At 31.7% G+C, this 27576-nt stretch overlaps 2 protein-coding genes across 9 annotated transcripts; one reads left to right on the top strand and one right to left on the bottom strand.

The window, feature by feature from the left end:
• The first annotated feature begins 887 nt into the window (after positions 1 to 887).
• Positions 888 to 5177, top strand: LOC125824323 (axial regulator YABBY 5). Its single transcript, XM_049503672.1, has 7 exons — positions 888 to 1073; positions 2381 to 2506; positions 3602 to 3728; positions 3839 to 3887; positions 4004 to 4079; positions 4353 to 4422; positions 4972 to 5177. Exons 1-7 carry the CDS (start codon positions 999 to 1001, stop codon positions 4986 to 4988), a joined length of 540 nt encoding a protein of 179 aa, XP_049359629.1. The 5' UTR covers positions 888 to 998; the 3' UTR covers positions 4989 to 5177.
• Positions 5178 to 15169: 9992 nt separating this feature from the next.
• On the bottom strand, positions 15170 to 26324 carry LOC125824333 (nuclear pore complex protein NUP1). 8 transcript variants are annotated; one of them, XM_049503693.1, is made up of 9 exons: positions 26000 to 26214; positions 25253 to 25373; positions 22010 to 22068; positions 18388 to 18650; positions 17810 to 18005; positions 17141 to 17428; positions 16968 to 17051; positions 16060 to 16773; positions 15170 to 15833 (listed from the first exon to the last, which is right to left on the bottom strand). In XM_049503693.1, the coding sequence occupies exons 4-9, from the start codon at positions 18603 to 18605 to the stop codon at positions 15324 to 15326; spliced, it is 2010 nt and encodes a 669-aa protein (XP_049359650.1). In that variant the 5' UTR covers positions 18606 to 18650; positions 22010 to 22068; positions 25253 to 25373; positions 26000 to 26214; the 3' UTR covers positions 15170 to 15323. The 8 variants fall into 8 exon arrangements, with proteins under 8 accessions (XP_049359650.1, XP_049359647.1, XP_049359648.1 ...); XM_049503690.1 differs by having other exon boundaries at positions 18388 to 18636; XM_049503691.1 differs by having other exon boundaries at positions 18388 to 18636; positions 25260 to 25373.
• Positions 26325 to 27576: the final 1252 nt, after the last annotated feature.

Genomic DNA, 27576 nt, shown 5'->3' with positions numbered 1-27576 from the left:
GCAGAAATGCAAGGTAAATTAGTTGTTGCCATGTGACCAGATCATGAGTACAAGCTGTGGAAAATGGTCTCTTGCGAAAACGCATGGTAAAGTTGTTGTCATGTGACCAGATCACGGGTTTGAGCTGTGGAAAACAGATTCTTGCAGAAATGCAAGGTAAAGTTGTTGTCATGTGACCAGATCGCGGGTTCGAGCTGGGAAAAATAGTCTCTTGCAGAAATGCAAAGTAAAGTTGTTGCCATGTGGCTAGATCACACATGTTCAAACTGTGGAAAACAGGATCTCTTGTAGAAATGCAAAGTAAAGTCGCGTATAATAGATCTTTGATTGTCCAACCCTTTTTCGAATCTCACACACAAAACGGAAGCTTAGTTTACCTGGCTGCCCTACCTTATCCTTAGTTTAAATTCCTAAAAACTCAGTTTTCCATGTACTATATATCCTCTATATATACACACTATATACTAGGTACTAAGTTGTATTAGTCTACTACTTTTTTTTTTCTTTTCTTATTTTCCCTTTTATTATAGTATTTCCTATTGCCCGTGGGCACTATTGATCATATGATCCCTATAGCTAGGTCATTTTTATTTTATTTTATTTTGTAGATACTAAGATGCATTCTTAGGTTTATAGTGTATAGGAGAAAGTGAGAAAAAAGAAATTAAAAGGTAAGTGTATGTTTGTTTTTTTTGTTTGCTTTCTAAAGATAGATGTATTTTGTAGGGAATAGTAATATGTCTTTCTTTATATATACACATTTTTTACTGTTTTTGATACTACATTATATTAGCCCCCCACCCCCCCTTTTTCTAAAAAGCAACCTATATTATATATAGAGAGAGAATAAATAAAAGTATTTTCTTCTCTCTTTATAGTGTCTCTAAAAATAAGCTCTATATATTTGGTGTTGTTCCTTCTCCTTTCATCTTGAATTAACCATTTCTTCTTCCTCTTCTTTCTTCAAATAAACTAAAAAAAAAAAAATCCATCAAAAAATGGCAAGTTGCATTGATGTTGCTTCTGATCAACTTTGCTATATCCCTTGCAACTTTTGCAATATTGTTCTTGCGGTATCTATCTATCTATCTTCGTTTTGACCTTGAATTCTTTTTCTATCATATGGAAAATAAAATACGAATTCAGGATCTAGAGTCGGTAGATTTTAAATTAGTATGACCTAATAAGTATATGTAATAGAAAGATGTGAGTTCAGTTGAACCTGCAGAACCTACTCTACTCTGAATCCAAGTTTTTCTATAAGTGAATTTTGGTTGTCTTTTCTTTTTCTTCTTTTTTTGTGCTTGAACTATCTTTGTCATGTGTGAGAAGATAAAGCTGATTTTAAGAATTCAAAGAGTTAGTTTAATTTGTGTGTTTTGATAATATTATTGTTATTTTATATATATATACACACAAATCAAGTGATCTATATAGATTTTGGGGTTTTCTTTGTTTTTAATTTTCTTTGAGAAGTCAAGTCACAATCCATATAGAGACTTTTCTTTCTTCTTCATTCTTTGATGTTTTGTAGTCAAAGAAAGAAGGAAAAAAGAAAAGTCATATTATATCCTGAATCCTGAACCTTTTAATCAGAAATATTTTCCTCTTTGTTCATTTTATGAGTTATTTTTTATGAAAATTTGATGAAGACAAGTCCTTAATATTACTCATAAATGATTTAATTTCCTTTTTATTTGTTCTTTTTTTTAATATACCTTTCTCTCTTTTTCTAGCTCTGTGTTATATACCTTTCTCTTCTTTTTGTTTTACTGAAAAGATTGCACTAAGTGCAACCACCATATTTCTCCTCATGACTATGTTTTGATGAGCTTTTAGTTTTACCCTCATGTGTGCTTTTAAATAATCATCAATCTCTCCACTTTCTTCACAAAAAAAAATCAATTTTTGTTTTTTCTATATTTTTAGGGTTTTCTTTCCCAAAATAGCTCTATTTTGAAATGTTGTTGTGTACACACACACAAAAAAAAAGGGGGTTTGTAGGTAGAGATTTTCAAGATTTAGAAAACCCCTCTAAAACTAAGAAAAAATCATATCTCTATATATATATTGTGATTTCAAGATTTAGAGTCGGTGAATTCTGCTTTCTAGATATGTGTATGTGTTCCCCAAATTTTGCGCGCACACACATATAATAACCAAGAGTTTGTTGAAGATATAATTGAGAGTTATGCAAAATAAAAGTGTACATTTTCTCTAACTCAGATGATATAGTCACACACTATAACAGAGTTAAACACGACAATTGAAACTTGTTACAACTAGTCTAGATTTGCTACTACCTCCATACTTTTCAACAAATTTTAGTAATTTCAAGATCTTAAATTTGTGTTAATTTTTTTTTCTTAATTTTTTGTAGGTGAGTGTACCATGCAGCAGCCTACTTGATATTGTGACTGTTCGTTGTGGACACTGCACAAATTTGTGGTCCGTTAACATGGCAGCTGCATTTCAGTCCTCTTCTTCGCAAAATCATCACGTTCAGGTTCGGTCCAAAAAAGAAAAATTCAAAATTTTAAAAAAAAAAATCACTTTCTTTTAATTTTTTGCAGCTCAAATTGTGGGCGTTTTGTTTTTCTCTATGTATCATAGTTAATCATAGGTTTCTGAATTCTAGGTTTTTTTTTTTTTGTATTCTTTTGAGGGAATAAATATGTACAGACATATTAATACTCAGATCGAGTTTATCAAAAAAATTAAAATTTTAAGTACTATACTAAATATATATAGCCGCCATATTAACTAAAAAAAATTAAATGTAACATATTTATTTTCTATTTGAGGCTTGCAGCTTTTATAAATCTAAGCATTTTTCTAGGCTATACTTTTTTATATATATAGAAGAATTATTTTGATTTGATAGTTTAATTTATTTATTTTAAAATTTTCTATCAGGGTTTGTCTTCTACTGTGGAAACAAAGCCTAAAAACTAAGAATTTTTGGTCCATTTTATTTTATTTTATTTTGTATTTATAATCCCTAACTGATTCAGTCACTTCAATGCTGTTATGACCTATCTTCTCTTCTTTTTACATAAAACATCACTTCAAACTTTTTGGTCAAACCATAAAGAAAACCCTCTTAGACCCCCTCACACACAAACATATTCAGTATAGTGTCAGGGTCGGGATACAGAGAGGATATAATATACGCAGATCTTATTACTATTATTAACAAATAAAGAGGTGAGAAGTCTCAACTACCCAACTATAACTATATATATCGGACTTCACAAGTAGATTGTTGAATGACTAGACTGATACTTAAAGGATCATTTGGTTTGGTAAAAAAAGGGCTAGGAATTATACATTTATCACGCGTTTGGTTATTGATATTTTGATATTATATATCTCATATAGAATGTGGACTTATAATCTCAAGATATTCCTTGTTCCGAACCAAGCGATCCTAGATGTGGACAATATTGATATTTTAATATAGTAGGCAAGTAAAAGTGGACAGACGGCTAACACCAATCAATATAGATGTATCAAAATTTAATGTTTTCTTGTACCAAACTTTATGTATCTATTTATTTCAATACTTATGAAATTATGTATATTTTTGACATATTTTTAGGTTCCAAACTACACTGCTCCTGAGTACAGGATGGATTTTGGTTCATCAACCAAATGCAACATGAACAGGATGTCAATGAGAACTCCAATCACAAACAATGTTCATGAGGAGAGGATTGTCAATCGACGTAATTATATTCATATATACATTTAATTTTAAAAAATATACAACGTTCAACATAAAATATTACGTATTTTTGTTTGGTTATTAATGTTTAGTGTGTTTTTCTTTTTTCAGCTCCCGAGAAGAGGCAGAGAGTACCTTCTGCATATAATCAGTTCATAAAGTATATATGTATCTTTATTAAAGTCATTTTTTTCTTTTTTTGCAGAAATAACCACTATCAATTTTTATTTTTATTTTTAAATAATTTTTTTTGACACAAAATGCCTAAATGTGCAGAGAAGAGATTCAGAGGATTAAAGCTAATAATCCAGATATCAGTCACAGGGAAGCATTTAGTACTGCTGCCAAAAATGTAACTACTTTTTTCTTACATTCTTCAAACCCTTTTTTCATTTTATTCCTCCACATATCTATAATATTATTATTATTATTTATAAATATTGATAATATAAGGAATGCTTACATTATCAATATGTTTTAACGTGTTATAGCAGGTAATCTGGCTAATTTTCTATGTTATTAATCTCCCCTTTTTTACGGACAATTATCAATAGTTATCTTTTAGGTAATAGTATAAAAAATATTTACTCTGTCGATGTATGATGTTTAGCTTTGTGTGGTGTAGTGGGCACACTTCCCTCATATTCACTTTGGACTCATGTTGGAGAGCAACAATCAAGCCAAACTTGCTTGTGGTAATGTACTTATAACTCAAATCTTTATATATTTGCATCTTTATAAAACCCTCATGGTGCATAAACTTTGGTCTTGTAATTTTTTTTTCTTAGGGTCATTTGACATTAATTAATCTTATAGTTAAACCTTTTTTTTTATAACGATATCATTTATCTAGATATTTTTTTGTTGTTATAATGAGATATTGTTATAGAGAACATATATAACATAACGTGAAAGTTGGTTCCAAATATAACTTAATCGTTATAATGAAATATTTGTTATAGAAGATGATTGTTGTAGAGAGATCTGAATAATATATTTCAGAAATCAAAGTGAAATGCTTTTGAATATCAAAGAGAGGCTTTGATTTTTCTTTTCTTCCAAAGAAAGTACAAGTTGTAGATTTTCTTGATGTCTGAATTAAATTGATTACTAATTTTATGTTACACTATGTAAAATGATGGCTGTATTTTTAATATTCTTTATTAGTAATATCTTCTTTTAAAAAAAATAATATCCTGCAACACTTACTTTATTTAATTTTCTTTTGTTACATTATTTTTCAGGGAGCAGAAAACTATAAGCTACTTTGCTAAACAAATAAAAGATCTTCATTTTATGAAGCTGTGTGTGAACTTGAAGATAAGAGTGTGACATCAAGATGTTCTATGGAGTGTGGACATTATAAACTATATATTATAATTAAGTCTTTTTTCTAATTAATTCGTTGTATTTCAACTTATATATTGTTGAAAAAACTAAGTTTCTTTAATTATTATTGTCTTCCTCTTATCAAACAATTGTCTTTCTCTAATGAAAGTAAACTTTAGAGAGGTTTCTTCATCATGATCTTGTTCTTTTAACTTAATACATATGAAATTAATTGCTTGGGTGCTCTTATATAATTTCTTTGGTTTAGCTCCCGCCTGACCATAATATTTGAAGTTGAAACTTGAAATTTGAGTTTTTGAAATTTGAAGTGGCATTTGGACATGCATTTTACTTAAAAAAAAATTGAAGTTCTGTGAGTAGAAGTCCAAAAAACTAGCTCCTTGAAAATATTTGAAGATCAGATTTTCAAAATTTGATCAAATTTCATGACCAAAATAATATTGGATTTTAAGAAAAAAACAATCTATGATCAAACACTAGTTTTGATATTAATGCAAAATCCCACTTATTCATGTTAAGTTAATTTTTGTTTTTTTTTTTAAAAAAAAAAACTAAAGATAGCAAGAAATGAATTTATCAAATCATTTCACTAGCAAATACCACTTGATTTAACAATTAATAAAGCCGCGTTTGCACGATTCAAAACAGTCAAATATAATGCAAGCATTACTGCCTCCATGGCTCGAACCTCTTGATTTTCAAATATTACATCCAAAAGTTCAATTATGTAACTATGTTATAGGTTAGATTTTTGTGTTGCAATTTGAAGTCAAAACATAGAAAAACTTATTACTATTTTTATTATAAAGTTATAAAGGTGAATTTATTTATGTCTTGTACCTTGATGAAGGGTCTTATCTTCATTACTTATTTTTCATTGTTATATCTTACTCTAAAGTCTTGTCAATAATGAGACTCCAGCCTTCCCATTTTTTAAATGCTGCAGATACTACAATTAGAAAATATATAACTATTCCATTTTGGTTACTTTTCATCTACTATATATATATACTTCATTCAAATCAAATGTCCTATAACATCATAACCAGAAATTGAAACCTTCATTTAAGGACAAGCAAAAACCTAAAAGTCTTTAAAAAGCTTTTGAAATGTGTCAATTAATTAAAGTTAGGTCTTATTTTTGGTTGGACAACAATTTGTTAAAAGTTGTGTGTAAAGCCCCATGGGTGTTACATAGGTGTTAATATTATGTCACACATTGAAAGTGATATGCCAAAAGTATGAATATGGATGTTTGGAATTGGAGAGAAATGAATTGGAGCAAGTTAGTGAATAATTTGGATGTTTTTTTATAAAAAGTAACGATCGACCTGAATATTTGTGGTGGATGAAAGTTATAATATGACATGATCTATAGCCAAAAAATTTTTTTATCGCGGGGGAGGAGTCTTAAAATTGTATCTTTCATATTAATCTTATAAGTTTGCCCATTGCAATCCAAAATTAAGATTTTTACAATGATTTAGAGCTATAATTAATACCTTTTATCAATGTTTTAACACCAAAACTCATGAATCTCTATGGATTCCCTTTAATTTTTTCAAAAGTGAATTTAAAAAGTAAATGTTTTACTTTGGATTTGATATATATATGTTTTATAAGATCATTAATGTGAACAAGTTTAGTAAATTTATTTCGATATTTGTTAGATAGTATTACATACTTTAATTGTGTTCAAGCAATAGAAAAGCTCAAACTTTGGAGAATAATGCTTAGAATCCACTCTTGAACTATGAGATGAGTTTTTCTTTAAAATTGTAAGATTTTAAATGGAGAATCTTATTTAGAATCCATAATAATAAGTTTGAATTACTTAGAAAATCAAGGAATATGCTTACCTTGTCATAGGAGGAAAATGGAGAAGAGAATAGTTTTGTTCTAGGTGTTGGGGTTGTGAAAAAATGGAAGAAAAATCGTAAGGGTTGCTTTTATAATTAACTAGGTAAATTATTCGTGCTTCGCACGATATTGAATTATTTTATTAAGCTTGCATATGATCATTCGGTAATATCTGTACTTTCGATACATACACTACATTGTCAAGAATATTTTATCTTAAGGCAAAGCGTTCCTCCCGAAATCTTAAAGTGCTATTTTTTAATTTTTATTTTTGTTGCACAAAAATTATGAATCATAGAGAGTTTTAAGTATAAGAAAGAATTCTAAGAAAATCTCCATGAAAATAGTTGGTCAGAAGTAACGAAATTTTCTAAACTTCAGGAAGTTATAAAGAATAACATCAGACGTTAAAGAAGACCAAAAAGCCTTGAACAGCAACACCCCCAAGTAAAGTGGAACATCACGTCCATACAAGAACATAACTATCTAAATTCAAATGGAGGACGTCCTGCTCCTTTCTTATGAACCTCCATCAATCTCTTTTTTATTATAGTATGTCGTATCATGTATATGTCAAAATGACCCTAAAATTGTTAATATCATAAAGTTTTTTTCTCTTTGTCTCAGAATAGTCATTACTATTGCTTAGATTTTATATTACCAGCCCCAACTTTTTTAAAATTGTATCATAGTTATTGTTATGCTTATAGTATGCAGTTACAACGATTAATGCAATGATCAACCAAGTAGTAGATGACATCTGAATGAAACTACTCACATGTAACATCTCAAAAATTTCTAAGCTAAGACCCGAACCATTATTTATTTACATGTAAGGTCGTTTTGGGTAATTCTTAAATTTCTCATAGTTGTAAAGGTCAATTCTTTAGTGTGGAAATAAATTTGGATATGAATTAAGGGGTCGTTTGGTGTGAGGGATAAAAATAAATAATGATGGATAAAAAATTGTTTCTTGTTTGGTTGCCATGTTTGGGATAACTTATCCCACCATTTATAGCATAGTGATGGGATAAGTTATCCCAGGATAGCTAGGATAACTAATCTTCGGATAACTTGTTCCCAACCAAACAATTACTAAGGTCAATAAATCCCCTAGCACAAAGTTGAGTCGAAAGCTCCCTTACCGATTACGTTTTGACATAAGATTCTACTTAGGTCAACTTCAAACGATCTTATCTCCCATCACACAATCAATTAGGTGGCCCATGACCTATCAAATTAAAGGTCATTGAGTCCTTTTTTCCAACTCCACCGAGTTTGCCTCATTTTGAGTTCGAAGTTAAAAGTTATGATCGTTTTACCAGAGACTGTCATATTAAGAAAAAGTTGACGACAACCCTAACGAGCAGTCAACTACTTGACGGTCCGTTAGCTGGCCCGTCAACTTTGCAGAATTTTCAGTGTTTCAGGTGTTTTTGACGATGACAGGTGACAGGTGGTCATCCTGGTGATGGGCCGTCAGGAACTTTTTCAGACGGGCTGTCAGGAACTCTGTGAGATACGCTTGGGGTTTTAAGTTTCCTAATTAATTAAGGGTATTTCAGACTCTTTTTTATCCCTCCTAAGCCTTAATTTTGACCATTTTCACCTATATAGGGTCTAATCAGTGTTAAAACATTCTTTTACGTTCTTTAACAATTCAAAGACTTAGAGCAAGGATTCAAGAGAAGAAAAGCAAGGGTTTCGATCATTCTTCAAGTTTCCATCAATTTTCGTCAAGAACTTTGTTCTTCCCAGGTATGTAAGACTATCATAGTGTTGGACTAGTTCATCCGTCCTCACGCCCTACAAGAGTTTTGAGTAGAGTCTAAAGAGATGTTTTGAGAGAAAGTATAAGAGAACTAAGTATATCCCAAAGATATCATTTTTGAAGTGAGAAAAAAGAAAGTTTGATTTCTAAATGAGTTTATGAGTTTAGAGATATTTCAGAGCAGTTACCTCTTTTAAGAAATAGTTTGAGCAATTAGCTCAAACCAAAGGAAGGTATGTTTTATACATTTGAGCCTGAATGTATATATAAATATCAATATATATATATATATATATATATATATATATATATATATATATATATATATATTAGTTGTAGTAGTATTGAGCACCGATATGAGGATGAATTCAGACAACTCAAAATCCTCATAAATCATGTCTTGCCAACATCTCTCTATGTGTGTGTGAAATTACATTTTATGTTTGTTTTCTCTTGTAAATTGGGCTGATATTGATGGCAAAAGTTGTTTTCTTCTCTTTTTTCACCCAAAGGTGAACATATCTAGTAAAAGACCTTTTATGTCCAAGCATATCATATAGTTTACAACTCTCCCACAAATGAAGCAATTATGTTACCTATGTGAAACACAATAGCATTCATGGACCACAAAATGCCTATTGGCCTGGCATCCAATCTTTGTACCCATACCCCCTACCCCCAATATTATTTTGCCTCAAAGCACTAAGAACAAACACTTTTAACAATTTGCTTCAATAGCTTGCTCAAGATTTTTCTTTTTTCATTCATTCAACTTTTCAAAAGAATAAGTGGTCCAAAACTTTTTATATGAATGTGTTTACCAATAAAAGAGGAAGACTACATATGTCACCAATTGTTTCCCACTTTTGATGTGCACTTGAAAAATTGCACCTTTCATCATGGAGCACTTCATTTATTGTATTTTGAGTTTAGAGTTTTGTATATCAAGAGTATGCAAACAAAAAAAATGTAGAAAAATTTCATTTTGGGTGCTATTTCTACAAAAACTTCACACTATCAAAGTTACTTAAGATTCATAGCAACTTAATATAGTCATGTAGTAAATAAAGTGACAACTTATTATGTTGTTCACATTCTGCAATTATGTTGTCAGGATGTGTGTCGAATCTTCTGTAATATATGCATTTTTTATGAATTTAATATGAATGTAATTATATTTTTAAAAGATTCAAGTAACATAGACGATTATGATTGATTTAGTAATGACAATGTAATAATATTTATATTAAGATGCTATATTTGTTGTGTAAACTAGGAACACGTGTCATTAGTTATTACCTTGAGATAAAAGGGTGATCTCATAATTTTATAATCTCTTACCCAGACCAATGGTTCAAATAACTTGTACACGTGTTAAACACTCTGTCGACGCGAATTTAAATTTTAAAATTTATATGTTTAATAATTATTTCAAATTATCAAGACCTAATTGGTTTAGTTTTAAGACTTGTAGACTCAGTACCATTTGACCATAAATTTCAATTTTTTTTTTTTATTAATTTTGAAATTTATGAAATTGAAATTAAAGATGGAATTATGTCTGGTGATACTTTTTGCAAAGAACATTTGAAATAATACTATCAAAAATAGAAAATGAGTTGAAAAGCTGGTGTAACACGTTGTTTTCGAATTTAACTTCAAGCTGAATTTGAAATCTTTATCAAACATTAAATTTCAAATAAAATAAAAAGTTTTTTTTTTAAAAAAAAAAGAGTAAATATTTTTTATGGTTAAAAGAATTAGTTTGCTTTTGTCAAAACTTATATAAGACCGTGAAAGGAATTAGTACAATTTATGAGTGACATTGACAGACTAAAAAAATCCAAAGAAATATTAACAGAAATATATTGAGCTACATTACCTTTTATCATTTATATATTCAGACTGGATTTTCTCAAATTTTTTTAGTTTTACGGATGAATAGTCAAATCAATTATATCTGTACTATATATATCGGATAACAAAAAACTCCAAAAACGAAAAATCCAAAAAAAAAAGATAAAGAAATGAATACTAACATGATTAATTAATAAAAAGTAAAAAATGATCAAACTTGTCATGTACTATACTATACTATTCCAATTAATTCAACAGCTTTATTATCCATTAATTTTTTTTTATTTAATTCTTAGTTTTGAGAAAAAAAAATTAAACCTTAATTAGAAGTCGATGCATAATAAAGATCTTATTTTTTTAAGAGTTTGAATATGTGAAGTCTACCTATATTACGCTTGAATTTTGTTAACATAAATATAAATACGAAATAATTTGTTAATAATAAATTATATGATAAAATTGAACAATTTTTTTTTTCATATGACAAATTTAAACCATTTTTCTTGACTAAATGTAAGAATAAGAAAAAGTTAAATTAGGAAATATGAATAGATATTTATGATTGTCAATTGCCACCAAGAATTTGTGAGGTACATGTTTTTATAAACATGTAGGTCCATTTAGCTAGCTAGCATCTTTGAACCCTCTGGATCAAAGGATGAGACATGCATTTATGCATCTGAACATGACCGATAATGACGGAGATAGAATTTTCATTAAGAATATATTATGATAAAAAAAAATTAGTAGCAATAAATATACACATTAGAAAAGAATGTTAAGCTTCTTATCGGCATTAGTTAATTGTCAATTGGATCTAATGTTGTTATAGGTTTTAGGGACATTATTTACAAAGAGTGTTAATCATCTAAAAAAATACATATTTAACTGCAATTAAGCTATTTTCATTAATTAATTGCGACTGATGATCATTTTTTGATGTAGTGATATCAGAATATAAAAAGGTAAATTCACGAATAAGTCAATGAGGATCAATATAGGTATCAATTGACACCCCCTCAAGTACATATGGCTCCACCCTGTGGGCAAAACTTCGATATTGAAAAGGATTTGTCAAAAAATTATATTGTAGGCATAAAGTTAAAATGAATTTGTATGTATATATAGTAAGTGTTAAATTTCTTTGATTTTGTAAATTTTTTGGTATGTACTTCTTCCGTTCAAAAATAAGTGTCAGCTTAGCTCTTTTTATATTAATTAAAAAATATAATAAGTACAAGATATTATTTACTAAATTATTCATATTTATTAGATATTTTTTTTAAAAAAGTGAGCATTCTTAAGAAGAAGTTGTTCTTCAATATGCATAGTTAAAAATAGTTACTGATTATTGTCCAAAATTTTTTAATTTGAAAATAATATTTATATAAAACAAACAAACACTTATTTTGAATTTTTTTTAAAAAAGAATCTAAGAGCAACAAGAAAGGCAGTAAAAAAAAGCAAGGAATGATTGAACAAAGTCTCCTTGGGATCAGCAAAATTTGGTTAAGAGATGGAATAACTTAACAAATTAACTACCAGAGTAATAGGAATTGTTTGAAAAAAAAATCATCAATTTTAATATTTTAATAGAAAAATTTAAGATCATAAAATTTAAAAATTTCATATATATATTTAGTTTAATATCATCAAATTTAAAAGTTTCTCTTCATTTCTTAAACTCCGTATCAATCAAATCAAAACTCTTAAGACGATCAAGAAACGTAAATATTATTCATTTTATTTATTAAAAAAAAAACTAAAGTTGGGGTTAGAGTAGAAATTGTGTTTGACCATATGTTTTATAAAGAGCATTTAAAATTTGAATATATTTTTTAAAATGTGGTTTAGACTCCCCGATTTCTAAAAACTGGTAAAATGATCCAACTTGATTAATTAATTATCTGAAACATACAATTAAATATGTTTTATAGGAGTAATATCTCAAAATAGATAGTCATATAATATCACGGAGATTATATCTCATATATAAATCATTACATACTATTACTAACATCTTTTTACTTTATATAATTTTTTATGTTAAAATTGAATATGGAGTTGTGTTTGGTTTATAATTTTTTGCAAATATTTTTTTATTATTTGGATGTAATTTTCCTAAAATAACACGAAATATAATTTAAGTATGAAATTTTATAAAAAATAAGCTACGAATTTTTTTTAAGATATAGTAAAAGTGAAGAGAAAAAAAAGTTTATAGTGTTTTTCAAATTCCAAATTCAATTTTAATTTTATTTGAAAATTTCATGATCAAACAGTAATTTTTAAAATAAACAACTTTCATAACCAAACAGATCGGGACAGAGTGCGTATTTATATGTGAGGCGTTGAAATTGATAAAATTCCATAGAGTTCATAATTGAATAAAAGGAATCAAAACAATAGTTATGGCACATCTGATCACTTCTTCTACTATTTTTTATACACTCAATCTATTGATCCAGCAACAACTACAACAACGATAATGATAACAATAATATATATTCAGTAAGATTTTACTAAATGGAATCTAAGCTCGATATATCGATCCACTCTAAAAAAAAATTGTAATTTATATATGTTTCAGATCGATGAGAGAGAGTGTGGAATGGAAAGGAGTACTGTAACACAGAATCTGAAATGTCAAATTCATGTCTTCTTAGCATTCATTTCATTTCTTGTCATTTCATCTCTGACTTTCCCCATTCTCTGACTAGTGACCCTTCTTTTTGACACATTTTCTGATAATATTGTTCTATAAATATTAATAATATGTACACACATGCATTTATTTATTATTTAGTACTCCCTCCGTCATACAAAGAGTGACCTGGTTTGACTTGACATAAAATTTTAGAAAATAAAGAAGACTTTTAAATCTTGTGATCCTAAATTAAAGTTATGTCAAATGTACTAAATTACCCTTCAATCTTGTAGCTTTAAACATGTCACGTGGAAAGCTGAAATTAAAATGTTACCAAAAAAGAAAAGAGGTCATTCTTTTTTAAACAGACTAAAAAGGAAAGGAGGTCATTCTTTTTTAAACGGAGGGAGTATATGAGTACTAGTATATTATTTATTAATGTGATTTATTTATTTTTAAATAAAAAAATTTAAGAGAAAAGGTCCAAAAAATTATGAGTGTTCATTTGTCGGTTCGATGTGATTTTTTTGGTGTTTAGATCAAACTATTTTTTTGAAGGTATTTTTATTTAGTTTTACATAGTCTAATGAAATTTTAAAAGTCTTTTTTCATAGATTTAATTCTTTGTTATCATAGTTGTACCCCTGGAAGAAAAAGAATCAAATAAGAGAGAAAAAGATCCCATCTCAATGACTATGAAAACCTTGGAAGTAGGTCACATCAAAGATCATGCATCATTCGTGAAGTGCTAAATATTTTTATTATTATTAATTAGAAAATTTGAATTTAAATCTGTAAAACAAATCGATTTTGATAGAAAGTATTTTATCCTTCAAAGTGGAGCACTTTGGTGCGATCTAAATCAATTGAATTCCAAAATAAAAAACCTTACATCAAATGAAAAAACTAAAAAACATGTCACATCAAAGACAAAGACTTCATATCTTTGATAGTAGTATAAAGTGAAATTCATGTATGTTAGTCCATTTCTTGGATAGATAGGAGATTAGAGATATTTCATACATTCAAGTGTGTGGTTTAGTAATCTAGAAGTGATGGTATATTATGAGAGTCTGATTGATTCAATTTCTAATAGAGAAATAAGAAATTAGATAAAAAGTTTATTATTTATTCGTCTGATTGATGAATAAAGTTACTCAACATCTATTCTGAATGAAAGTAACTGATACCCAATAAAATAGTCGACATTAGCTAAAAGTTGATTCAAACACCATCTTGGTGGTACAAAATCATGTGTGAGTAGGGCCATCTTATCAACAACTTGGGATTTATATACTTACATGGCCAAAGGGATAAATTCTTTTTAGTTGGGAGATTTTTTGGATATTTTGTACAATCAATGCATGATTCTTAAGGCATCATGTTCTCTACTTGTGTTAAAACTAGATCTAGTTCAAATTCTTCTTTTATGTGACAACTAGAATTGGTGTTTGTGAAACTAGCTAGACCCTAGTTGTATAACTGAATAACTAGGGATATTTGGTCTTGATTTAGTTATTTATGTTTGGCTGGGGCTAAAAGGAGGAGAAAAGGAAATAAAACAAGAATATTATATAATTCTTCTTTGTAAGGAAGGTGGTGACTAGATACAACTCGATCGAACTCAATAGCTTTGTTTAATTTAATAGTGTATTTTGAAATACACAGTTCAAAATATGTTTTACTTTATTACTTGGGATTTTTAATACTGCATCATACATTGTAACATAAAGCATCATTTTTCATTTTTAATTTGTCCAACAACCAAGTCTTAAATTCTATGTTGCTCGGACTCTACAAAAATGTCATCGGGTACATATCATCCTTCATAAATAACACGAGTACGGGAACATTTTTAGAGAGTCCGAGCAACTTAGCTTAAATCAACCTTCAACAAATGGATAATATATCTCAGATGCATAAGACAATCATAATCAAGTCAATCAGCAATTATGTGTTTGCTAAAACTTTTAATATCAGGTATTCATCCATCCTTCAAAATGAAAGCTGTGGCAGATAACAAAATGTAGGTGAGAATACAAAAAATAATGAAACAGAGTTTCCATCATTGGGTGAAAATCCTGCAGCTAGAGTATTGACAAACCTTCAAACTAGCATGTTGTTTTTCCTATTGCACCAAAAGATAGTCTTGATGTCCTGTCTGTTCCAAAGCTAAACTTGAGATCTGAAGCATCCACAGGAACAGATGCATTGCTCGTAGAGGGAAAAGAGAAGACGAGGTGTTCAGCTGATTTACCAGTGCCGAAGGTGTATACTGGAGAAGTGGATGCATCCACTGGCTGAGAGAGGACACCAGCTGCGGGAGATGGCATGGATGGTGTTGGTGGTTCTGAGAGTGCACCAGATGACGCAGCGACTGGGAAACTGAATCCAAACCCATTGTCTGGGGCAGTCGCATTTCTAGGATTGGGCTTATTCACAAAAATGGATGGCAAGTTAGGTTTTGCTCCAAAGGCTTGTCCAGGAGCATTTCTTGGTAGCTGGAAACCCGTGGAGTTGGATAACATTGCAGCATTCTGCCCATTACTTTGATTATTGAAAGAAGGCCACTGTGGGGTAGAACCTTCATCTTTCTGTCCATCATCAGTGCGTATCGAGTCCTGCAGCAAAGACATCCATGTTAAGTGGCGATTCTATATTATATTAGCAACAACGCCTAAATTAACATCCCCAGGTGGTTTTGTGCTTTTGCACCCTCCATCTTCTAATGCATAAATTAAATTTTGAACTGTAAAAGAAGTTGCTTTTAAGAACAAACTCAAGAATGTTAGGAAGGTGCAGATTAGCGCCATTTGAAAAGTTTAACTTCCAATAACAAATACGTACCTTGCGCAAACTTGGAGTGTGAGAACCAGAAAAGAAACTTTTAACTTGGGAATCAGCTGCCTTAGAAGTGAAGGGCGGGACAGTATTGGCTTTAGTTGTCGTAACAAACACGTTAGCTATACTAGCAGCTTTAGCACTAGCATCCGTACCAGTGTCAGTTTCACGCGTAGTTTGCTCCTGAGGTATTTCCACACGATTGACTGTTCCATTATCTCCTTCCTTGGACGATTGGGCAGCTGCCAGACCATTGTTCATACGTATACCAAATTCTCCTAAATGTGATGATTTCATTTTATCATTTGGAGTGGAATCAGAGATTTCTTTGCCGGGATATTTCTTCCATTTGCTTGCCAGCTTCAATTCAGCTGCCTTTTCTGCAGGAGTGGGCTTGTGTCTGTCAAGTTGCTCTAATATTTTTCTTACAGTATCATTTGAAGAACTTATGAGTGGTATAGCTTCTTCAGACCTGCCTACTCTATGATCCACTGACTGGTACTTCTCTACACCACTAGTTTGCCCAACTTCCAAATTCTTTCCGGCAGCAGGCAAGAACAATTTGGAAACACCAACTTTTTCTAAAGGTGAAGAAGCATTTGGGGAATTCAGGAAAATGGATTTCCTAGGGCGAGATTCTGAGCCAAATTTATTCCGTATGCGCCGAATCGGTCCCACAGATCCATAGCTTGGAAGAGGTAAATCAGTCCTAGTCTTCTCCTGAAATATTTTCATGAGAACATTCAGAAAGATCCCATCTGCTCCTTGAAAGAGTTCTATCACATTAAAATAGACTTAATAATCACAGAATTCTTATAAACACGCAAGAACCTGCAAATCAATGTAGGAAGCTATAGGAAATTACTTAGTACAGAGGATTTTTGTAATAGGAAGTTGCTAAGACAAACATATACCTGGCTGTAGATTGATGATTGAGATTGTTGGAAGGGTTTCGCTGAGGGATCTAGCCACCTGCTACCAACCTGCGACTGAGTCTGCTGGCATAATTGAAGTGCAACATGAATAACTATTCCCGGATTAACAGAAGTATGGTTGAAGCACAAGTTAATTTAGTCACAATACAAACCCTATCTCTGGATTTCGGCAATAAAGTTCTAGAGTATGGGGTCCTTGGGAACTCAACAAGCCCATATCCTCTCTGATTCAGTGGAGTAAAATGACCATGCTGATCTTGCACAATGGCAGCGGGCCAACAAGTCGATGACTTTGGTGAAGGTGGTGGATGGAACCTATTTTGGGGAGCTTGCTCCACCTTGGATACAAAACCATAAGAATCATTTCCCTTGCTTAACCTACGGCTTCCCATGTAAGCTCTTGCAATATCAATGGGGGATGCGCCAACTTCATCTCGTACCTGCAGTAGTGCAGTATTTTATCAGAGTATATCCTAAAATTCTCCGAAAGAAAGGAGCATCAATGAGGTCTTTCATAAAACAATTATTTGTACTTGCTTCCAAGCTATTCCAAACTTTATTCATTGGTGCATTTTTCCTGTTAAAGCATCATCCAATACATCTCTTGACTAATTAAAATGTTGTTTCTTACTAATCAATCAAGTGTGACTCAATTTCAGACTAGCTGGCTACAGCTACATTAATCCTCTAGTTCATCCTGTTCTATTTGTATCTATTTAGCTGAGTTGAAGTTTTAGCACGCTTAAATACTAAGATTGTGGTCATTTCACAAAACAAAATGTGTTCTATGACAGAAGGGTTAATAATGATAATTAACTCACGTTTGTTTGGGGAAGAGGTGTTGAAGTTCCTGGCATAGCGAAGTCTGTTTCATCCCGCTTCCTGTCATTTGGTCTTCTAGGTGTCTCATGTGCTAAATGAAACCTTCCAATGTCTCCTTCAGCTGTTCTGCTAGCTAACTTTTTTTCTTCATCGACCCTTGAGTTTAATATCTTTGTCAAACGCGTTATTTCATCCCTGCATATAGTGAAGACAGCTTTTCAATAAGAAGGTTTAACTGAAAAAAATTGAATGATGCACATGGTCAAAAGAGATTCCTGAATGAACACAAGACAGAGAAATCCAGTATCAGAAAATGTACAGAGTGATGGAGGATCGTCAAATAAAGAGGAAAGGGTTGTTAAGTCAAAATCTCAGTTCCTAGTAATTATAGAGAACTGAATTCTCAAACCACTGAGGACTATGAGAAAGATAACAATTTTTAAGATGCATGCATTCTTCATCTAAAACAGAAATTGGCTCCTAACCAATGAGGTGTCACTGCAACAACATGATAGATGGGCCTGGCTATAACCAGAATTACAGAAAAAAAGCAGAGACATGAAGAATGATATGCTACCTCGAAAATGATTTCCCCTGCATGAGCTGCTCAATTCTGGAAATTTCAACACTATCAGAGGAATTCTTTGGTTTCTCTTCTTCCAGCTTCTCTGCTTTGGAGATCCCATTTGATTTCCCTGTACTTGGATCCTCTTCCTTTCCTTCAGTAGAACTGGAATTATTTGGTTTCTCTTCTTCCAGCTTCTCTGCTTCGGGGATCTCATTTAATTTCTCCATACTTGGATCATCTTTGTTTCCTTCAGTAGTTCTGGATATCACATACTGCATAAACATAATATCCAACACTTATGAAAATAGTCTCTTTACTAGAAAACCATAAATAAATAAAAGTTAAGCTTTTTTCTCTTCATTTTCGTTTTCTCACACGTGGGTTGCGTTTGTTTGTTTGTTTGGGGGAAGGGGGCACTTTCACAGCATCAATTCCTAATAAGGCCATGGTATTATTTTATACTTCGTTTGGTTGCTTTTTTGTTTACATTATTCTGGAATCTTGGGTGTACGTTTATATAACACCCAACGTGGGATAAAAATAAAAGGATAAGCTATACCTCAGTAAAACAATAAAATGACAAAAATTGCCCTTTTGTCAGAAAATGTTATTAAGGTCAATGTAAAAATTAGGAACACAAGCTTATTCAAGTTTACTAAGTTTAAAACCAAATATACCTATAAGATTATACATTGTACGTCTCGTTTTTAAATGTGATGTAACAAACAAATTATAAGTACTAAATAATCGAGGATACCAGTATTATAATCCAACATAATTTTGGTCCACGAACTGAAAGACCCTTTAATTGATCCCTGAGATATTCTCTGTTTTCCCTGTCCTCGCTAACACTAAATGTGGATCACCAACCTAATTTCCTTACCCACCCTTTTTTCTTCTTTGCTTATTCATTTCCGTTTGATATCCCCTTCACAGAATGACATCTGATATCGGTCCAGACTGTGTTTGGTGACTATAGTGGCAAAAAATCTCCTACATTTCAAACTAAACTTATGTCCCAATTTACATGACATAGTTCAGATTTCAAATGACGAACAAGAATATCTTTGTCCACGATTTATTCATATGCCCTTTAACTATTTTAAATTGGTAATCTTTGTGACTTATAGTACTTTTTATGTAGTTTCTAAATCTGTAAATTATTTTTCAAAAACCTTAAAGATTGTATGTCTAAATGCACAATCAAAATAAAGTAGACTCTCGAAATCCGAACCATGTCATAAAAATTGAGCTGAGCGTAGTACTTTTCTAATATCTAATTGTATTTATTAAATTAATATAAGCATAATCTTTGTCTAAGTTCGCTAAAAGTGGCTAAAGAGTATAAATATATATACTATAATATTATTTGGGTATCTGAATGTATCTTCTCAACTAAGGACTACACATTTCAAAAAAATTGCAATTAGCCAATTATTCAAACACACATAGACAAAAGCTTACATGCTAACCTATTATCAAAAACTAACCCATTCAAGCTTTCTTTTTTTGAAGAAGCTGACCTATTCAAGTTTTCTTCTTTTAAGCTCTGCGTGAAACAAAAAGAGGAAGGAGCAGAGAGTAACACGCATAGAAAATGGCGGTGCCACTGCTACAGGCAACCATTAATAGCATAAAAGAATAGTATTTACATTACAGATGGCCTATTTTGACTGTCAAAAAGGGGCATTCTACTTTTGCACCTTCATGAAGTTTCATCAGATCGATTATGCATAAGTAAACGAAAATATTAACTTTAGAGGATTAAATTAGGCTGAAAATATTAACTTTAGAGGATTAAATTAGGCTAGGGAGAAGCCTACTGTAGGTCCTTTGAAGGATTTATCACAAAAGCATATAAAAAGCTTTGAACACCATATGCAGTTAAGTTACTAAAAAGCTTTCACCTCCACGGTTTCTTTCCACAATTAAACAGCATAAATAACAAGTAAATTATGATGATTTTTATCAGCAAATTGGGGGAGGAGCTTTTTCTCAAAGTTGACGTCAAAAGAATTTTAGAATTCATCATACCTCTGTATAAGATTATGAAAACAATTCCTTTCCAGGACGGTATGAAGTATTTGACATACTTCTATTAGTGATGACAACAAACTGAAAGTCCTTTTGCTATTAAGAATGCAATTTCATTGGAGCATATATGATTTTTTTTCTTTTAAGAACTAAAAATTAGTAAGAGGCTAAAAGAATATTCAATGGGTTCACTTGTCAAGAAAAGAGTACTTATTTCTTTTTGGAGAGAGATTTTTATTGGATAATGGGTCTGCCCATCTATCCTTCTCCACTAAAGTATCAAACTTTTTATATTTGCCTAACCCACACATCATGGTTGCGTTCTTACCCCTAGACCAAACCCCGGGGGTAAAAAAAAGTGCATATTTTGGTGAAGTAAGAAGAATGTCATCAACAAAGCATCAAGCAGATGCACAGATTACAAAAGAAAGAAAATATCAGCTCCCAAAAAGGCAAAAAAGGCTATCTAAACTGCTAACAACAGAGATCTATGGAGCTGATAAATTCCAGGAACGAATCGACACCAAGCACAGGAGAGAGATTAACCCAACCAAAAAAAAAAAGTGCATATTTCAATTTGACTTTGATGTGCTCAATGTGAAATAACCTTTACATCTTTTTTTATGACAAGGGAAACCCGTAGCCGCTACCCTTTGGGTGCGCACAGGGTAAAACCCCCGATCTTATGCAATAGCGCGCAAACCACACGGGAGAGGTACCCACACTAGGAAAGCCTGATGCAATGAGCTCGATTATAGGAAGAAGATGAATTTATATCAAACTATTGACTCATTTTGTCTAGCACCATAACATAATATAAGCTCTAACCCCATTTCCTAAGGCACTTCCCATTGAGATATCCAAGTTTGACAAAATCTACGAACAAGAAAGTATAAAGCATAGACAAAATTAAGATTCCAGATCACAACCATGATACATACTGGTTTCTCTCTTATTCCCCAGATAAATTTAACAATTAATTTGATATATTCTTTCAAATCATAATCATGATATGATACTGGTTCATCATCAATTCCCCGGTAAACTTCTAGCAAGTAATCTGAGATCTTCTTAATGTATAATATACAAGTCAATCGACTTCTTAAACATCACACAATCAGCTGTGAAGGAAACAACGATCAACTTTGTCGTTCTCGTTACCTAAAGACAATGTTTACTCTACTCTTTATCATGTTCATTTGGGAATCTTAGTATTTCAGGAGCATCTAATCAGGGTGGATAATTGCCAACCGTTTTCCCAAAAAGTAAGGCATCATGCTGGATGGAACTTACCCCGTTTCTACAAGGAACTCAGAGCTTAACAATCACTTCAGCAGAGATCTATTAGTAATGCAACCCTTGTCTTCAAGTTTTCAAAGGTCACCTTCGCCAACAAATTCTATTCTCACCATTTTATTGCCATCCAAACTAAGTGTTAGATCTATTTATTATATTTTGTGCTCCTCTTTCTCGTGTAGTAAAACAATAGACATAATAACAAAGCAAAATCTTCATCCACACTCTACCAATAAAATGGAGAGATAATAGGAGAAATTTACCAAAATAAAGCAAGAACAAAAAAATTAACAAAGCTTACACTTGAAGTACATTTGTTGTCATTTCCTACATCTTGTGTTGTTGCTGGATCTTCATTATCTGTCCCAAATTTTAAAAAATTGAGATTAATGATCAAACTGAGGAAACAAACAAGATAACAAGTTTAATGATATCTATATCTAATTAGCTCACAATGTTTGATGTATCAAACATACTTATCACAATGCATCCAATCGACTAAGATTCTTATTATTAGAACTCCTCTATCAAGTATAAATAAGAAAACTTATTAATGATCAATACGAGAAAGTTTTTTTTGTTGGTCATAAAGTATACAATCGAACATTGTATCTAATAGGGATACTTTTTAAGGCAAGCAAAAACTGTATTACTAAGTTTAGCAAGAAGGTACATTCAGTGTAAATAAGTGTTCTTGGACTCATATTCTCTAAACATGGAGATCTGGGAAGACCAATGCACCTTCAATATCATTTACAAAATTCATCCTATCCCAAAAATTCAAATAATTAATACATCTACATTATACCAACAAAAAAAAGAGAGTTTGCTTTCTCTTCAAAGCATTTAGATATATATCGAAAATATTGTTAGAGAAAAGTTTATCCCTGACAGTGTCTATTCCTTCACACTTATATTGTGCAATGATGGAACTACTGATGTGGGGTTGTTAGGAATTCACCCTACTATATACTAACAAATTCAGGAACACGCACCCAATCTGCCAAGTGGCATGACTCCTTGAAGTGATAGGAAGAGATGTCCCTCTTAAGTCAGTTCACACAGAAAACATCACTATACATATTAAAAACATTTTTTTTGCACGTCTTTGTGTGTGAAAGATGGCTCATGAACCTTTAGCAAGCCAAATTATGTTATTTTTTGGAGCTTTAGTCTTTCAAATTATCTGCAAACACCCCGATTCCCTTTATGTCATTCCTTATCAACCGGTGTTAGCATAAACACACAGCGATTATGCCATCCTCACGTAACACTATAAGTTGTCCGTCTATTGTTCAACTAACGGAATCCTTCCCAAAGCAATCAAACAGCAGAGTTATACTTCATATCTCCAGCCTTTTATATCCCTACTCAACTTCACATGCCATACCCCTATGACATTCTGTAACTTGCAACTTGGAAGCTGTCAGGCTGTGTCTTGATAGATTTATTTACAGGGTATATATCATACATTCAAATATATTGGCACATTTTTTTAAAAAAAAATCTAGGCACAATTTTCACTCTACTGCCATCTCCAACTTCTACTCTCGTCAAAGGTTGGAATTCCTCCAAAAAAATCTTGATTTGCTTCCATATACTTGTCATTTGAGGCCTCAACTGGTCTCAAACTCCAGCGGTTTTCCATCCATAGCTCTCTATTCTGACCTTCCATATATCATTCTTGTCATCACTAACTCTCCATAGCACCACTGGTTTTCCATCCATACCCCCTTTATGGTCTTCTGAAGATCCTCCATGCATCAATAAGTTTTTGTAGCCATTTATATGAAGGAGACCTTTTTTTACTTATAAAAGAAGATAAAAGAACAAGAAAAGAAATTTCCATAATGTAAGCTTAAACTTTTATTCCACAAACCACCTCTTTTGCATAATTAACCACCCCACCACCCCAAACCCATCCAAAGGAAATTCCGTCTAATCCTGTTCAGTTGCATTACTACTTTAGAGTGTGGTGATCACCAAAGATATAAAGTATGTCAGTGTTCCATCTAGCCAACTTTCAACTACTTTAGAGGTGTGGCAGTCACCAAGACGAGGTAGGTTGGGTTACATCTAGCACACTGCTGATGGGTGTTAATATTCCCGCACGAAACAGATAAACCCCCCAAAATCATCCCTTATCTTTTGCTTTAGACTCAAAAGGCATCCCTCTTCTTTCACATGGAGCACTAATAGTCCTCAATGTCGTATTTGGTGCACTTTTAATCTCCTTCCTAATGGTGTCTATTATTTAACGTCGCATATGTGCACATGGGATTACACTAGGTTTGTTGTTGTATGTGCACAAGGAACTCAAGTGAGAGCCATTCCCCTCCTACCAAAATTCCAGAACTTCTCTGCTTGTTATGTCTGAATAAGTAACTTGTAATTGGTGTATGAGCATTATAAGATAAGGCAGCAGGGTGCCTTAAGCAGTAGCAAACACATGAGATCAGTGTTATTAAAACTGGTTAAAGTGTGAGGTGAGGCGAAGGTCGCTTCAGGGCACTAAAGCGAGGTGAGATGAAAAAGTCTCCTTTGAGACGTCTCAGTCACACCTTCCTGTACTTTTTTATCTTTGTATTTGGCTCCAATGGGAGGCCCATTTATGAAGTTAAGAAATCTCCACCTTACAGCCCAATATAATGGATGATGCAAGCTTTTGGCAGTGTGCATTAGCAAAGAAAATTCTACTTTTCACTTGATTCAAAAAGAATGATCTACTTTTCACTGGATATATATGAAGCCTAGGTATTGCTTGAAATAGTAGCAGACTCAAGTACATCAGTTATTTCTTCCTCGTCTTCCTCACTATCTAAGTGTCATCAATGTTAAATATGTGAAATATCCATTGCATGTCATAACTTCCTCTAATCCTAACCCCTAATATCCAGCCAAGTGCAGCTGCTCTTTTGAGCTGTAACCTAAGTGTTTCCACCACCATTAAAATTTAGAAAAAGGAAACATGATGAATAATCATCTTGCTTAAGTCCCCCATAAGAAGCAAAATATGCTCATGTCTACAGATAATTAGTATAGAAAAATACAGACAACCTTACAGTGGAAATGCAGTAACTTATCAACTTGATCCACCTATCTCCAAACCCCATCACTGATCACACAACTCACAATGTTTAGCACCATCGCCAATTTAAATGGTAGTAAGCTTTCTCCAAATCCATGAGTTAATTGCCTCAGCCTATAATGAATGCAGTCATTGGCAATTAGTGCAACATTCACTATTAGCCTTACTTTGATGAATAAAAAAATTTTGGTTTCCCATAATCAGAGTACCAATCACTCTTTTTAAACCTTTCAATAAGAACCTGAGCAATTATCTTATGTCCTTTTTTTGGTAAGTAATCTTATAATAGGTCCTTAGCTTCTTCTTTTTTTGTGAAGGTGGTGTTCCTGATAAATTTATATGCATCGCGTCTAATCCATCAAGCAACCTGAGTTCACAAGCATAGGATCCGTTAATCCTGCCAACAAAAGCTAATGCAGGCAGGCACACATTAACTGTTGTAACTGGAGTTCAAACCTAAGACCTTCAAGTTGTTTCTCCTATGCCCTGACCACTGGGTCCAACCTTGGAGACATTATGAATCCACCAGAGTCCCTTAGCTCCTCAGCACCTTTTTTCCTTTGGGACCAGTGTTAGCCTGCTTGATGTCATTCTCTTATCAGCCAATGGTAGAAAAATACCAAATCTATGTTTGTACAATCATGGGCAGACCACACATAGGATCACAATTATTATTTTTTATACAACATATAATAATTGTGTGTCATATGAGGTCTACCATTCATGCAAAGTAGCAAATACAACTCCCAAGCTCACAAAGTCTAACTTCTTGAAGATTTTACCAATTCAACTAAAGAAACTACCACCGCTATTACACTTCATGCAGATTGACATCAAAAAGGAATGTCATTAAGATACAAGTAGACAAAACACACCAGGTTCCATGCAAGGTATAATGATATCAGAGATGGAAAAACTAAATTTTCTCATAAAACCTACTACATATCCAAGAAAATCCCTGCAGCCTAGAAAAGGAAAGAAACACCTTTTGCTAGAATAAGTTGTAAACAAAAGCTACTACAGTCACATTCCAACAGACCAGGTTGTAAGCTAAAATAACAAAAAAGTTCCGTTCTTGCAAACCTCAATTAACCAAAACACCAACATACTCAATCACCAATATCCAATATCCAAAAAAAAATAAAAATCGCACATTCATGGAAACCCTAATAATTCACATAACATGAAGTACGAATCTCAAACCTAATTCACCGTCAATCTGTTCAAGTGGAGGAGGATTTCCAGCAATTGCATTCGATATAAACGATGGAAGGATTCTGTTGGCGCTGCCGGAGATAATACGGTAAGCCGGATCAACCAGTTTCGATAACCAGCTAGTCCGACCAGACTGGTTCAATGGTGGACGGTCATAAGGAGTCGCCGGAGGTTTCCTCGCCGACGGTTTTTTAAACTTCCCGCCGGCGCCTCTCTCGCCGTCTCTGCCACCGTAACGTGTCGGCGTTGTATTGAACTCCATCTCTCTACTGTGGAAAACAGTGGGAGCAACTGAGCAAAGCAATAGAGGATTTTTTTTGTTTATGGTTGGAGGAGAAAATTACGTTTTGGTCCTTACTCTTTGATATAGGTTTATCAAAAAAATTATTGACATGGAGTTTAAAAAAGTAAAAAAAAAAGTAATTTTGTAATATTAAACTAGCAATTAGATTGTATTTTTTATTTTGTGATGTTAAATATGTTAGGTAGAAAATTAAAATAAAGAATTATTAAAAAAAAGAAAAAAGTTATTTTTTTAAAAATAAATTAAAAAGAGTAGGTTGAATAAATTAAAACGAAAGGGGTAAAAATTTATCGTCAATGAATATAAAAATATAAAATATGTCTTTCATAAACAAGTTTATTAAGACTTAACTATATTAATTAGCTAAAGTTAAAACTGTTGGATGTAAAGAGGTGTTTGGTCATATTATAATATATTATAATATTAATGTACTTGTCTGCTCTTCACGCGATCTTTAAAAAATTAGAATAAATAAATAAATATTAATTAATGTTATAATTTTATAGAAAAACATAAATTATAAGAAAATGTCTTTTCAGGATTTATATATATATATATTCTTTTATTTACTAATCTACCATTTGATCTTTTTCATTTCTCTGCAAGTTGTAAGAATTAATACATCATAAAAATTAACGCACTATGAATGAGAACGGTAGATAAAAAAAAACGTAAAATTTTATATGTAAAATTCTTCAGCCATCCAAGATATAAAAACAAATTTATTGAATAGAAGTCTTAAAAAAATAAGATTATACCTATAGAGGCATATCCGAAAATATGAATAAGAACACACATACATATAGGGTTCATCAAGAGGAATAAGGAAAAATTATCAATGATTTAATTATTTAGTTTTTAAAAAATTTATGCACATTAAAATTATTGAAATTAAATATCTTTTCTAAATTGGCTTAAGGAACAACTTTTAAATTTCGCTTTAGGAGTTGTTGCACATACGTGAACCATCTTATGAGGAGAGGTTAGCTTTGTACGTGGGTTGACTCTTATCAAGAAAATATTTAATTTATTAATTTAATTAGTTGGTTGATTTATTGTAATTAAGTACTGTCATGTGAATTATATATATTATTAATTAATAATTAACATATGAAGTTAAGATGATGAAGATGAATCTCTAAGAAAAAAAAAGGATAAATGAATTCCTATTAAAGAAAGGTGGCATATCACTCTTCTTTTGTTTAACTTTCGTATTATATAGAGATTTATTTTGAAATGAAAGAAATATCCATCTTTTTCT

The sequence above is a fragment of the Solanum verrucosum genome, unplaced genomic scaffold (assembly GCF_900185275.1).
Source record: "Solanum verrucosum unplaced genomic scaffold, falcon-dt-bn FXZP01000022.1, whole genome shotgun sequence".
Classification (NCBI taxonomy): Eukaryota; Viridiplantae; Streptophyta; class Magnoliopsida; order Solanales; family Solanaceae; genus Solanum; species Solanum verrucosum.
This window is presented reverse-complemented; position numbering and strand designations above follow the sequence as displayed.